Here is a 15,300-nt window from a genome sequence, read left to right on the forward strand (position 1 = left end):
AGGCCAGGCTTCGGGGGGCATTCTTGAGCACATCACACCCCAGCATATCGGGGCTGCTATTACAGGGGCCCAGGTGTAAGGATTTGAGACACGCCCCCTTGGTGTAGGTTGTTTTCAGCTTCTTCTTTATCTCTTTTGATCAAGTGGAGAGGGGAGGGGAGCTTTGAAAATGGGGGAAATGGGTTCTGCCCTGAATAACGAGTAAGACAAACCAGACAGTGACCCACGGCAGTGAAATCTGCCCTGATGACAGTTGTAAAATGGTACCTCTGACATTGAGAAGTTGGTTCAGGTGGTTGATAGGGGTCTCACAGTGGTGTCCTCTCAGCCCAGCCCTGCGGAAGAAAAAGGAAAAGCCATCCAAGTGCTCAGAGTAGGACATAGTCATCCCTGGATGTGCTGCCCACCCCAGGCCCCCTGCTTGCTCCCCGGGTGCCCAGTGCCACACCGACCTCACTAGTCATCATGAAGAATAAAAGTTTTGCAGGTCAAGCTAATGGAATTTGGGGCTGTCCACAGGTGTCTGGATTCACCCTCCCAGGGGCAAGGCTTCTGGGTGTCATGCCCCTGGATAATATGAGGGGCAGATCATGTCCTTTGCAAGGGACCCCGAGAGGTGCTTAAATCTCCATCTCCAGGTCAAGTGTGCAAGAAACACCACGTTTCTATTTTATAATTCTGGTTCTGACTAGACCCACCCCCCAAATTCTGCTGCAATGACAGAAAAGCCTAGTTTGGTCATTCTTGGCTTCCAGAATGAACCTCATTGTAAGAACTGAGTCCTGGGAAATGGGCTGAATAAGGGCAGAGATGGAAGTGACTAAGTTTCCAACTTTATGAACTAACAAGAAACCAAATATTAAACAAAGGAAGAAAGATTTCTGACCACTGTCCTCTCCTTCTTTCCTGTCCCGGAGCTGGTCCTTGTGTGTACAAACCTAGTCTGACCCCCCACTGACATCATCTGGAAATGGACGTCCTGTTACCAGGGACTCCCACCTCCAACACCTATGACATGAGCGCCTTGATTTCCTCACCTGTGGGCTCGAAAACACAAACCTGGAAGGGACTCTTGGGTTTTGACATGGTGGATATTAATTATATTAATACACCTTGTGGCACAATGGATGGAAGGTGGTGAAAATGGGAGGGGCAGCTGGCCTCAGGCTAGCAGCAAAGGAACCGAGGAGCCTAACTCGGTGCCTCTGCTGGAGAACTGCTTAGGGACAGGTCTGGGACCACTGCAACCTGGCCAGTACTCTCCTGTGTTTATCTGAGAAGAGTCATCATCATTTTCCCCTGAATTAAGTCTTATTTTAGAACCAAATTTGGCATATTTTAGATATGAGTCATGTTGGTGAATTTTATAGACTGAATTGTGTGTGTCTCTCATATTCTTAAGTTGAAGTCCTAAGCTCAGAACAGGCCTTTAAAAAGGTCATTAAAGTAAAATGAGGTCATTGGCGTGGACTGGTGTCTTTATGAAAAGAGTAGATTAGGCCCTGACCGGTTTGGCTCAGTGGATAGAGCCTCAGCCTGCAGACTCAAGGGTCCCAGGTTCGATTCCGGTCAAGGGCATGTACCTTGGTTGCAGGCACATCGATGTTTCTAACTCTCTAGCCCTCTCCTTTCCTCTCTGTAAAAAATCAATAAAATATTTTTTTTAAAAAAAAGAGTAGATTAGAACACAGACACACACAGAGGGACAACCATGTGACCCATGATTGTGACGTACAGGTGTGGGGTCAAAGGTCAAACCTCAACCTGAACTTGTCCAATGGATGCCTTCTTGAGCACCCATGAGCTCCCTTGGGGGCTCCCAGAAATACGTGTTGTGTTTTATGAGAATCGCATGGGCATTCTTATTGTCTGGGTGCTTTCCTAGTGTCTTGAGGGAAAGGAGAGAGGGAATTCAGTCTGTAGTCACTGTCCTAGCTCAGCCGGGAGTCCACTCCATCGCCATCTCCTATGGAGGGGCAGGTGTATGGCAATTCTTCATCCTAGGAGAAGACACCCTGAAAACCAGGGCAAGGCAACCTGGGAACTCTTAGTTTAAAGAACTGGAAGCACAGGCGATTTCAACAACAAAGGAGAACGAAAAATTTATTTGCAACTGTAAACCATTTTCACAAACAACTAAATACGAACGATCAGTAATGATCAGTGTTAACTCCCCGAGCGCCGGGCATTGGGTGGCACAGGCCCCTCACTTTGGACCCATCTTAGTCTGGCGGATCGGATTGTCTAGGGTCATCTTCTTCGAAACCCACATTTCCTGGGAAGGAAAGGGAAACATGAGTATTTGATATGAACTTTTTTCTATTTTAAAATTCTTTATTTGCCGAGGCGGCATGTTGGACTGGATGGTTGTCCATGTGAGGCTGTCCTGTGCATCATAGAACATTTAGCAGCACCCCTGGCCTCCACCCCAGAAGATGCCAGTAGCACTGCCCGCCACCCTGCCCAGCCCACCAATCTCTAGATGCTGCCAAATGTCCCGGAGGCTAAAACCTCTGAGCCAAGGCAATGTCCTTCTGTCCAGGCTGTTTCAGGAACCTGAAGTCTCAGACACCAGCTGGTCCTGATGTCATGCCCCGCTCTCTCCCAGCCTGGCTCTCGGATCCTCATCCTGAGTATTGCTCACGCCGGACCCCTTCTCCTGCTCCCCGCACCTCGGGTTCTGGGTGGGGAAGGCCTTCCCAGGACCTGCAGTGCCAGAAGCTTCTAGATTAATGGTACTGTCAAACCCATTTAAAAAGGGCTGGTCCCCGCCTGGCCAGTGGCTCAGTGGTGGAGCATTGATCATGCACCAAGAGGTCACCATTTTGATTCCTGTTCAGGGCACATGCCCGGGTTGGGGGATTCCATCCCAGTAGGGGGCGTGCAGGAGGCAACTGGTCAATATTTATCTCTCAGTGATGTTCCTATCTCTCTCTCTCCCTTCTAAGAATCTATTTAAAAATATATACATTTTTTACGATAAAGGACTGGTTCCCAACACTGCCAGCTCCTACCCCTGTGCCCCAGCCCTGCTAAACCATGTGACAACACAGAGCCAAGCTCTCCATTTCTAGCGGAGGCCTGCTTGCCTGGTATAAATGGAGATTAGCAAAGAGCAGAGAGAGAGCGTCCGCGGGACCTGCTGTCCCTGCCGTCGCGGGAGGTTTGCAGGAGCACCGGGGAAGGAGCAGCACCCCTGTGGGTCCCACGTGAGTTCACAGAAGGTGCTCAGAGACCTTCTCCCAGCCTGGCCCAGGGCGGGGGTCAAAGGGAAGAGATCCTCCCAGCCTGCCCAGCATGTGTGACCCCCCCCCCCCCCCAGAGCTCAGGCTCACCCTGCTGGTCTATGTTGTCGAAGCGGAACTCCTCCCGGCCGTACTCGCCCTCCTCCCTGAAGTTATCAACGTCTTCCTCTCCGGGCCTCATGAAATCTGCCTCCCCATCTGAGAGATCCGCTAGGGGCTGGGCCTCCTCCCCAAGCTCTCCCCGGGCTGCGAAGAAACAAAGGAAGACAGCGTCCAGCAGGGCGCAGGCCTGTGCAGGGCAGCCGCTTCCTCCCCTGCTCGGGACCCACTCTCCCTCCCGCACCCAGCTTCTCCCTCAGGGGACCATGCCTCCCCAGGGGACGTCACCCAGCTCCAGCCCAGGCCGGGCCAGCAGAGCATCCGGTCCCCGGTCACAGTGACTGTTCTGGGAGGATGACTATGTCCCCAGGGTTCTGAGGATCAGATTGAGAAAGAAGCTCTCTGTTCCCCAGGGCTCTTGAGTTGACTGGGTGACAATCTGATAAAGTCATTGAGGATGAGTCTCCAAGGGGAAGAGAGCAGAGCCCCTGCCTGTGAGAGGAGAGACCCAGAGCTGCGGCCTGACCCAGCCATGCCTGAAGCTGGCTCCACCCGACCTCCCAGCAGTGTGAGCCAATGAACTGTGTTATTTCACTGAGGCCAGCTTGACCCGGCTTCTAATCACTTGCAATTCTCCAGCACCCCAGGCCGCCTAACTGCCCCTCGGGAAGACCCTTCTTCTGGGAAGGGCTCGTCCCCCAGCTGCTGTCAGCTGGCTTTCCCGAGGCCACGCCCATAGGCAACCATTGACCCAGGTGAGGGGAGAAGTGTTCCAAGGGACTTTAGCTCCAGGGGCTTCCCATGGACTCAGCCAAGGTGTTCGAGGCCTGAGCCATGGCTGGGCTCTATGCACTCAGTCCTGCTGATTCGGGGCTTGGAGGCCCGGGTCCCAGAGCCTCTCCCTCATAACCCCATGCACACGGGAGGAGCCAGGTGGTGGCTCCCCCAGGAGCCCGGCCACGGCGGCCTATGCAGAGGCTGTGCTCAGCCCGCCCCGCCCCACGCCGGCAGGGGCCGTACCCTCGGCTGCCGGGGTCTCCTCCTGGCCAGGCACATCCACGGGCGGCGGCTCTTCAGCGAGGGTCGGTGTCCACAAGGCCAACTCTGTGATTTTGGTAGCTTTCCATTTTGGAACGGCAGTTATTACCGACTCCTCCTCCTCTTCCTCTTCCACTCTTTCCTATTCGAAGTTTAAAAATGTGAACTTGCCTACATTTGTGTAAACGAGGTGTGGGGTACTTAGAGGAAGGAGAGAAAGGGCAGGTGTGTCATTGCATTTGAGCATGAGTACAGCACCATTCAGAGAGTAGATCAACTGCCGGCTTCCCAGGGACAGTCTACGCGGCTCTGGAAGGCACTGGGATGGGAAATGGAAGGGCAGCGGGACACTGTGCCACCCCGCTCCCTGCTGGAGCCTGGAACGCCCGCGGACTCACTCCCCAGCCCTGGAACAGGTAAGATGTGACCAGGCCGAAGTGCGCTTCTCCATGCGCTGCTCAGCTACATTTTCCTGCTCTAAGATTCCTTCTACATAATACAGCTAACATTGCAGGAAGAAGAGGCCTCGCAGCCTGCTAAGACAACCTTGCAATGATGTCGAAGGGGATAAAGACCGAAGTTCTAGTTTCAAGGATTCTGGAGGGAAAATATAATTCCAGAGCAGCTACTTCCCATGGCTCAGCCACAGGAGGAAAGCCACGGCATGCCACCACCCCGCGCCACGAAGCACAGGCCTGAAGCCAAATCCACGTGCTTGTCTCCATGGCCAGCATCCACTTTTATTCCATTTTCAGTTTTGTAAACGTTGCTCACAATGAGCTAAATTGACGCCATGAGTCATGAAATGGTTGCAATGTGTACTTTGAAAAACATTGTTCCAGGACTGGCGTCGGTAAACTTTCCTATCGACTATCCGGGGCTCTGCTGGCCACCGGGTGTCTGTGGCCACTAAGCAGCCTGCCGTTGTCATTCAAAACAGCCTCGGGTGACGGTAAATGAGCAGCGTGGCTGGGCTCCAGAAACCTCATCTACAAAACAGGACGTGGAACCACATGCTCTGAGGGTGAGGATGTAAACGGTGCAGCCACAAAGGAAAACTGGGAGGTTCCTCAAAAAAACTAACCATAGAGTCACCTTATAACCCAGCAATGCCGCTCGGAGGTATACATCCAAAAGGACTGAACATAGAGACTCAGATATCTATAGACCAATGTCTACTGCAGCATTGTTCTCAGTAGCCAGGAGGTAGAAGCAACCCACGTGTCCGTCAATGGGTGTTACTCAGCCATTAAAAGGACATTCTGACACCTGTTAGAACATGGCCAAACACTGAACACACTATACTAAGTGGAAATCCAGACACAAAGGACAAATCCCACTATTATGATCCCACTCATATGAAACATCTAGAACAGGCAAATTCATAGACAGAAGGTAAATCAGAAGTGACAACTGGGGGGAGGGGGAGGAAGATATTGTTCAACGGAGACGGAGTTTGGAGATAAAAAGAGTTTCAGAGATGGATGGCAGTAATGGCTGCATGACAGGTGAACGGATTGAATGCCACAGGAGTGTACACTCACAAATGGTTAAAATCGCAAGTAGTGTATGTATTTTAGCACAATTGAAAAACAATCAAAACAGGCTGCCACCAGGTTTATTCCATGGCTGCAGATCACCACCCCTTCGCTAAGGGACTGCACTCCCCTTTGGGAGCCAGAAGTGAAAATGTAGGCTTTCCTGTTTCATCACAGTCTGACCCTCACCAGAGCACAGTGGTGGCCGTGGACAAAGGTCCTCGAGTCAAGTGCGCTAGTTCATGGAGTTATTCCCGAATGCGGATGGCGGTGGAGGTCTATATCGATGTTTCCCCCCTTAGATGTCCTTCCAACTTGCTTCTCATCATCCTGAAATACTGACTTCTTTTTCTTTTCATTAAATTTATTGGGGTGACCTTGGTCAATATGATTATACAGGTTTCAGGTATGAGTTCTTATGTTACAAAATCTGTATATTGCACCGTGTGCCCACCGCCCAAAATCAAACCTCCTCCTGTCACCATAGATGAGGACGCCCTTCCCCACTCAGAAAAAGCCAAGAGCCATATGATTTCACTCAACAGTGTGGTGGCTGCCAGAGGGGAAGGGGGTGAAATACTGACTTCTAATTTAACTGTTGCCCCAAGGGCCTACAACTGAAAAATATTTAATAAGATGTGTGTGGGTTTGTTTGTTTTTTTATCACTGCACAAGTTAAAACAACTGCTCCATCACCAATAAGGCCATGGAGGCTAGATGTGTGACTAGTGGCAGCACAGTGAATAGCAGGTCCTTCAAGGGCCACGTAAGAGGTGTCCAACCGCAGGGAGAGCGAAAGCAGGAAACAGTCGCTGTCAGTCGAACAACAAAGCCAGTCAAATGTGTGTTAAGGTCGGGGCTGGTGTGTGGGCGACACAGAGACGAACGCGCTGAGTAGTAGAACCGCGTGGGAAGGTGACGTGTCCCGAGGACTTCTGGACACCCTCCTCACACTCAGACTGGACGCCCTGGGAACCAAGAAGACACAATGCTCAGGGGTAGTGGGGGCCCCTTTTTTAGCAGCAAAGCCAATCATTCCAGCCATGTCCTGTTTTATAGTTAACTGGGAAAATGACCTGGCCAGGGGGTCACTGAGATTCTGGTCACAGAAAGAAGGTGGACATCAACCCACAGACCTTGGGGAGCCACGGGCTGCTTTGGGGCACACAGTGGCTGTGGTGGAGTGATACAAGGGAAGTAGAACACCACAGGGGAAGGAACCAGGAGAAGAGGGGGGCTGAGGGCCTGCCTAGTGGGGGGATGCCCTGGTGGGGTACCCTGGGTGAGCCTTGGGATTGTGGGGGTGATGGGTGATGCCTGAGGTATTTTACTGAATTTCCTATTATCTACAGGCCTTAGCCAGCCAATAATAGCAGGAATACACACACACACACACACACACACACACACATTTAGATGCCTAAGAGTGACAAATTAGCTGGCTAATTTCAAAACGAACCACAGAATATCAATTTAGTATTAATATTAATGTTCAGTATTAGAAAGGAACAAAAAGAGAAAATTGTAAGTGGCGTGAGTTATCCGAATATATCCGAAGCACTGGCTTGTTGCACGATTTGGTGACATCGCCGTGACCGAGTTCAGTGGACCGTTTCTGGGCCCGAGCTGCCCAGAGCCCTCTGGCTGGCTCAGAATTAGCTGGTTTCTCTGCAGGAAACCAGGCCTGGCTTTCAGCAATCACTGTGACATGATCTCGTTGCGTTCTGGCAATGCAGTTCCAGACTAACAGAGGCAAGTGAAGCAGGAGCGGGAAAACGGGAAAGTCCCTGAGAGCTGGCACCAGTCTCCTCTGCTCCCTCTAGGGCAGCGGTTCTCAACCTGTGGGTCGCGACCCCTCTGGTGGTCGAACGACCCTTTCACAGGGGTCGCCTAAGACCATCCTGCATATCAGATATTTACAGTATGATTCATAACAGTAGCAACATGACAGTTATGAAGTAGCAACGAAAATAATTTTATGGTTGGGTCACAACATGAGGAACTGTATTTAAAGGGCCAGAAGGCTGAGAACCACTGCTCTAGGGGGTCGCTGTCTCTGGGCAGCTCTCTTGCCCACAAGTGCAGGAGACGACAAATCCCCTGCCACTTACCGCATCTGTGACCCGATACTCCCCGTGCTGCTCACATCCAATGTCAAACACGTACTTCCCGGGGCCCATAGGCTACAAGCAAAGAGAAACCGAGAGGCACTTCACTCTTGAGAGTCAGCACCCAATAGGTAGTCCACAATGCTTTAGAAATGCTACCCCCATAAAACCTACCTGCATCGTGCGACTGGGGGGGAAATCCCACATAGGTCAAAGAATGTGTTTAAGAACTAACGGCTAACGGAATTGCAAAGTACCGGGCCTATTTTGTTTGTTTTTAAAAACTTAACTACATTTAATCCCTTTATACAAGTAATGCATTGATTATAAAAGTTGTACTAAGTCCGCAGCCACAGGCAAACTAGATAGAAACAGAACTACTAATAACATTTTGATGTAATCTCTGTAACCTTGTTTCTAGGACAGAGGGCTCTTGATTTAAAATCTGATCTTAATTACATATACTGACTGCTACTCTGTTTTTACTAGACATATGGCATGAGTACCTTCCCATATGTCCAAATATTCTTCCACAGCACCAGCTGTCAACCTGTATTTTATTTCATCTGAGAATTATAATCTATTTTACTTATTCACTATTGCCAATATTTGGTCTGCTCACACTTTTCTTGGACAAAGACTGCCAGAGTAAACATATTCTGGGTTAAATCATTGTGTACACTTTGGAGAGTTTCCTCTGGGTAAAGTTTCAGAAATAACATTTCTGGACAAAAGTTTGCACGGTATATATACATGAGAATGAGGCTCCCACAGAAGCAAGTAAGAGCCTCTTTGTCCTCAAACCCTTGTTTTTTTTCTCGACCTTAACATTTTGCTCTATCTTTACATTTTTAATATATAAACAAATCATTGTAAGTCATATCTTTTAAGTTATTTAGTAAGGTTGAATATTTTTTTTTAATTTTTTGGCCACTTAAATCACATTGATTGATGTGAGTCTTTTATATATTAACTGTTGCACATGTCCTAACCCCATTCATCATATAACTCTTACTAGTAAATTTCCTTTCTAGTATTTTCTAATCTCTAAGGGATTGTTTTTTGTAGGGAGCGGCTACAGGGTTAAGCCTCAGACTGACCTGTGGCAGGGCCACAGATAAGTCCCAGTTTGGAGGGCAGAGCCCTCTTAGCATAATTAAGCTTAACCTTATAGTCCTCCCTAGTTCCTTCCTCAGTAGCTAATGGGCTGTGGGAGGGGCAGTAAGTGCTGCCAAAACAAGGTGAAACTCACAAAAGCATTGCAACCATGTTGACTACTTCCTTGTTTTGCTTTGACTATGAAATAAAGCCTCGGCTTGGAGGCTGGATCTTGCTGTGTCCTCATCCAGGCATGGGAGATCCACCGAGCCCCAGCTGTATTCTCTTTGTCTGTCTTCTTTAATCCTTCACCACCGCTCCTCAGGTTTGCCCTTGGTCGTGCTGGCATGGCACGGTTTTTATTAGGCAAAATCTCCTGGCTTTTTGTTTAGAAAGTTTTCCTCATTTTAAAGTTAATAACCTATTTTTTTCTCGCAGTGATTTTTGTTTATATTTAAATCTTCATTTCTTCTAGAAAGCATCTTTATCTATAAGCTGGAGGACAAACGCTGATTTTCTTTTTCCGCCCAAACGGTTACCAGCACCATTTCTTGACTTCTCCCATGATTTCCTTAGTAATCTGAAATGACATCCTTATCACACATCCTTGCATCTGTCACTAGATTTGCTGCTTCTCTGATCTGTGTATCTCCATCCTAATGATTACCCACAAGGGCAATGCTGGGAACCACATGGGCATTGTGTGGGTTTGAGGAGAATGCGCTGCTTTGCAAAGACTAACAGGAGAATCTGAAAGTAAGGCTCGATCATATGTAAATGAAAACTGAGTTTAAGAGAGTCTGAGGCTACTTCATTGGATCCGTTAAGTAATCCCAATGTCAACATCTCACAGGTTCACTTGCCCAGCAAACTCTTTCTTCAGGGACAGTGTCTGCTCAGCCCCTGATCAGAGCCACAGGAACGCCAGGCTGGTAGGTTCTGAGTCAGTCGGGGTTTCTCTGCACCCCACCAGGGCTCGGACAGAAGGGCAAGCAGAGCCACAAAGTCCTGCCCACGGAGATGACCGGAGTGAGTACTGCAACCCAAGGTCTGGTGCTCCAAGCGGTTCTCCGATCCCACAACCACCAGGTGAGGAGGGGCTCATGGTCTTCCTCCCCAGCTCCAGCCCTGCGCCCGCCCCCCCCCCCAGGGGAGAGAAAGTCAGAACCCCCACATGCTCAACCACAGAAAACGTTCAGCCATTCCTGGCAAACGAGGATCTCACATCCGATTCCCCCATGAGACTGAGCACACACAAGAGGGCAACATGCCCCGTGTTATAGGGACATGCCCGGCCACTGCTGGGAGAGACTGGGATTTACTGAGATGCAGAGAAACTGGCCAGGCTCCCCGCCCCTCCAACTCTGCCCTCTGTGGGTTATCAGGATGCTCAGAGATAGACACCGTTGCCCTGTTTGCCATATGTGGAGGGATAGAGGGTTTCCCTGGGTTTCCAGTATTTCCCGGGCACACGGATACTCAGGCCGGGGAGAAGGGTACTGCGGATTTCACGGGCAAATATCACTTCCCACTGACTTACGTTTTTGTTCGAGAACTTGCCCTGGTACCTGTGGTTCAGGTGAATGATCTCGGCTGCGCCTTCCTGCTGTCCGTTCACCCAGGTCCCCACGTACTTGCTGCCGGTCTCTGCGTAGAAATAGGTGCCTTGCCCATGCCTGGGGGAGACAGGGGCACAGAGCCTTTAGATCCGAGGCACGAGAAACCTACCGGGTATGTAGGCAGGCCATTCACTGAGGGCCCTAGGCTGACACAGGGTCACGGCCATCGTCTTCTATCTCTGCCCCAGCAGAGCATGGCTCCTGCTCCCTGTGACCACGCATGGGGCGGGCATCGCCTGCCGGACAGCGGGGCCTTCCTGCGGGTCAGCTGGTCCTCACGTGAAGAGCAGTGCTCCTGGGAGCCGAGGCTCAGTCCCGAGAAGGTTCTTGCTCTGTGCCCTCACCCCCCAGGTCCCTGGGGTGCAGGACCCACGTGCTCTCCCCTACGGGTCTGCACCTGCATCGTCCAGCAGCCTCGCCTGAAAGCCTGGCAGGGTTTGAACTGCCTGGCAGATTTCGTACGTGAACTTTTGTCATGATTCTGTTTCTTAATAAGACATCGTCATATTCTCATTACATGAATTATCTACAGGACTAAAGAGAGAACCGAACCTTTGGTGGGCGAACCACTCTCCAGTGTAGGTGTCGTTGTTGACATAGTAGTAGACGCCGTGGCCTTGCCTCAGGTCATCCACCCACTCCCCTGGAAGACACGACACAAAAGCAAGCCCTGTGAGAAGGGAACCCGCCCTTCACCCCTTCACCGCTGTCCCTTTCCACTCAGACTCCCCGCCGGCCCCTGCCTCCCAGCCGGATGGCATAGAGTAGAAAGCTGGCTGAGGGAGGCTGAGTCACACAGGAACTGAGCATGGGGGTGGGCCCGTGTATGTATCGGGGCCACAGTCACGTGTGTGTGGCCAGCAGCACAGCAAGGGTTCAAACCAGGGCTTGCCTGCCCTGTTGCCAGCGGTGCCAGCACCACACTCCTCTGCCTTGTGTGTGGTTAGGGATCCAGCAACCACGTCAAGGCTCGATCCTGGCCTGGTGCCAGCATTTCACTCCATTCCCCACCTCACCCTCTGGTTACATCCCACATGTAAGTGGTTACGCAGCCAACATTCACTGGGTGTTCCCCATGCATCAAGCATGATTCTGCGTGTTCCACATGTAGTAATTCACTGCAAATGAGAAGCCAAGGCATGGAGGGATGAGGTCCCCTGTACAAGGTCACACCGTGTCTTTTGGGGTCACAACTCTTTGGGGAAATCTGATGAAACAAGGTAACTTCTTCCCAGAAAAGAAGCCCAGAACATAGAATTCTGCACACAGTTTCTGAAGGCTCGTGCCCACTCCCTACTTGTCTCTCTTCCCAGGAACTTCCTTTATCCCTTATTGGGATTAGAGTAACACTATAGGCACCACCAGATGACAATGGTGCCAGGGCAGCAGTGGGATTCTTGGAAATAAGGGAGCCAGGATCTTCCTGAGACATAACACTGGCATGTAAAGAACTATCGCGGAAATAAGAACACCAGGTTAGCTCAGCCGGCATTGCTCAGTGGTTGACCATCGACCTATAAACAGGGAGGTCAGGGTTCGATTCCCGGTCAGGACACATGCCCAGGTTGTGGGCTCCATCCCCAGTAGGGGGCATGCAGGAGACAGCTGATGAATGATTCTCTCTCATCATTGTTGTTTCTATCTCTCTCTCCCTCTCCCTTCCTCTCTGAAATCAATTAAAAAAATATTTTTTAAAAAAAAAAAAAGAACACTAGTTTAACAAGGCAGAATGCCTCTCTGCCCAGAAGCCCTCAGTGAAGGCACTACCAGGTCTGAACAGGCAGTGTGTTCCTCAGAAGAGAGGTCTACCAGAAATGGAAACAGCAAAAACAACTTCAAAGAGACAAATGCTACCAAGTGTTGGACATCCTGGGTGCAACCCACTCCCCAAGGTCTGTGCTTGCCCAGCAGCCTCCCTCTCTGGCATCTGCTTCTCAGGACACAGGCTCACAGAAGAGAATTTGCTGGGCACAGGGACAGTCCCATTTATCATAATTACAAGGCTTTCTGGTTTCTGCATCAACCCTGTGAACACAGGAACACAGTGTGTGTGTGTTGAGTGACTGACTACTCCAGAGGACTTTAAACTTTCTCATTCTTCTCAGTAGTCACAGAAGAGTTCAATCCCAAAAGCAGACGTCTGCGGCACAAGAAGCTGCTTTGCGAGAACATTTTACCTTCATATCTTGATCCGTCTGGGTATATAAAAATGCCTTGACCATGTTTTTTATTCTTAACGTATTCTCCAGTGTATCGAGCACCATTTTTAAATTTGTAGATGCCCTGAAACACATTGATTATAAGATTCATATCATTCCTGAGTTAAATACTCGCTAGTAGAGCATTAAACATAGAAAACTACCCACGCGAGTCACCGATTCTGACCTGGCCGTGTCTTTTTCCGTGTTCATAGCTCCCCTCATAGGTGTCCCCATTGGGCAGTCTGGCTCTCCCGTGGCCGTGCCTCTCGCCTGCCTCATTTCGTTCCCCTTCATATTCCTGGCAACAACAAGAAAGTCAGCACAATTACAGCTGCCACCGTTTGAGTGCCAGCCATGGGCTAAGCATTTTATAAATAGTATCCCACTGAACCTTCCCAGTCCTCGGAAAGGCAGCTAACCGTACCTGGGCACTAAAAAGTTACAAACCTGCCTGGCTGTTTTGGCTCAGTGGATAGAGTATTGGCCTGCGGACTGAAGGCTTCTGAGTTTGATTCCGGTCAAGGGCACAGACCAGGGTTGCAGACTCCATCCCAGTAGGGGGTGTGCAGGAGGCAGGCAATCAATGATTCTCGTCATTGATGTCTCTCTCTCTCTCTCTCCCTTCCTCTCTGAAATCAACTTTTAGAAAAAAGTTACAAATCCAGTGGGGCCATTTGAGGAGAGAACTAGACAGCTGACTGGGCAGGTGTTGTAGGTTGGGTTCCCTCAGAAGCAGACCCTGAGCGAGTGGATTTTTTTAAGTGCTCCAGGGAGAAACCAGGAAGGGGTAACAGATACGGCAGAGGAGGCCACCAAGCACGGGTCATGTCCAGTGATGTCCCGGACTCCGCCACAGCATACAGGGGATTCTGGAGTGCAAACCACTGCAGCTTGCCCTGCTTTTCAGCACCAGCCGCTGGCTGCCTAGGGTTGGGCTCCTGGCACTTCTGGCTTCCAGGTGGCTCCAGTGCATGGAGGGGCTCATGGACCAGTAAAGCAAGTAGGGGCTGGGAGATGGAGATACAGAGCTAGTTAAAAGGTATGGTAGCCACAGAAGAGGCGCTAGGTTTTTCTGTTAATTGGAAACTATTTCAACCCTGTGCCCTGCGCACACACAGAGGTCAAGGCTAGGAAATGGCCTCCCTCTGGCTTAGAGAGGTTAATCTCCCCACAACATATGCTCACACAGAGCCCCGCTCACCTCACTGTTTGTGCATGCCTTACCTCCTCTCTATTGCCTGAATCAAGGAACAATTCCAATGGCCTGGGTCAGGCCCACAAGAGTGAAGAAAGCACAGGTGATTCTAGACCTAACTGGTGAGGTAATGGCAGGGAGGAGGATGCTTGGGCCTTGGACTTGGAAATCTTTGCCTTTAACGGGAGGAGGGTTGGGGAGGGGGACAGAGCGAGAAGGGATGTGGCCAGCAGACGTCATGACGTTTCCCCTTTCACCACCGACTTCCAAGACACAGCGCCCACTGTGGCCCGCGTGCTCTTCGTCCCTGGCTGGGCCTCCCGGAGCAGGGGGCGGGGGCGGGAGTGGGGGGGCCGTAACTGGACTCCAGACCTCCCTATTGTGCGAACGCGACCTAGCCTCCGGGGGTCCGCCTGCCGCCGCGCACCCCGGGAAGCCCCTCCCTCTGCCGGAGCTCTCACCCCAAGATCAGTTTCTCCCTCCTCCTCCAACTCCTCCGAGCCCAGGTCCGACATGGCCTCGCCTCAACCTAGATCCCCGCTGCCGCCGCCGCCGCCGGCGCCACTCTAGTCCGTAAGTACCACCACCGCGTCCCCCGTCGCCATAGAGACGCGTCCAGCCCCGCCTCCCTCCCGGAGCTGGCGGAGGGATGGGACGGCGCCTGGAGAAGCCACCCGCAACCCTCGGGTGCTGTCATAGCAACGGGACACATCGGCCAATCGCCGCCCGGGACGATAGGGAGGCGGGGCCTGGGGCGGACTCGGTACCCGCCCGCTGTCTAACCCTATGCCACGTGGCTGACCCAGGAATCCCTGTTTTCGGGCTGCTGGGTGATGCTGCAACGCGGAGCCACCCTGAGTCCGGCCCCTAAAGAGAAGGGGCGCAGGAGGCGCTTGGGGCCACCTCCAGAGAGGGCCTCACCTTGCCGGGTGTTGGCACTGGCCCTTCCCACCCGCTCCTCGGTGTCTGGGGCACCTGCGGACTTGTCGCTCCACCCCGCCTTTCCGGGCTCCTCCCGCCCTGCGGTGCTGGCGGTCCACAGAGCTGTGTCCTCTGAGCTCGTTCGCCGTGTTCGTAAGCATCTCTGACTCGGAGGCAGCTCTGACCTCTTAGCAGATGCGCGTCCACGTGCACACACGCACAGGCGCTCGCACGGACT

At 51.5% G+C, this 15,300-nt stretch overlaps 1 protein-coding gene across 1 annotated transcript; it reads right to left on the reverse strand.

Moving 5' to 3' along the window:
- Positions 1–1,989: 1,989 nt before the first annotated feature.
- RSPH1 (radial spoke head component 1) lies at positions 1,990–14,738 on the reverse strand. The gene is made up of 9 exons (XM_059686534.1): positions 14,603–14,738; positions 13,131–13,244; positions 12,923–13,028; positions 11,298–11,388; positions 10,667–10,802; positions 8,032–8,103; positions 4,365–4,524; positions 3,336–3,491; positions 1,990–2,275 (listed from the first exon to the last, which is right to left on the reverse strand). The coding sequence occupies exons 1-9, from the start codon at positions 14,654–14,656 to the stop codon at positions 2,223–2,225; spliced, it is 942 nt and encodes a 313-aa protein (XP_059542517.1). The 5' UTR covers positions 14,657–14,738; the 3' UTR covers positions 1,990–2,222.
- Between the last annotated feature and the right edge of the window lie 562 nt (positions 14,739–15,300).

This window comes from Myotis daubentonii, chromosome 3 (assembly GCF_963259705.1).
Source record: "Myotis daubentonii chromosome 3, mMyoDau2.1, whole genome shotgun sequence".
NCBI classification, from domain to species: Eukaryota; Metazoa; Chordata; class Mammalia; order Chiroptera; family Vespertilionidae; genus Myotis; species Myotis daubentonii.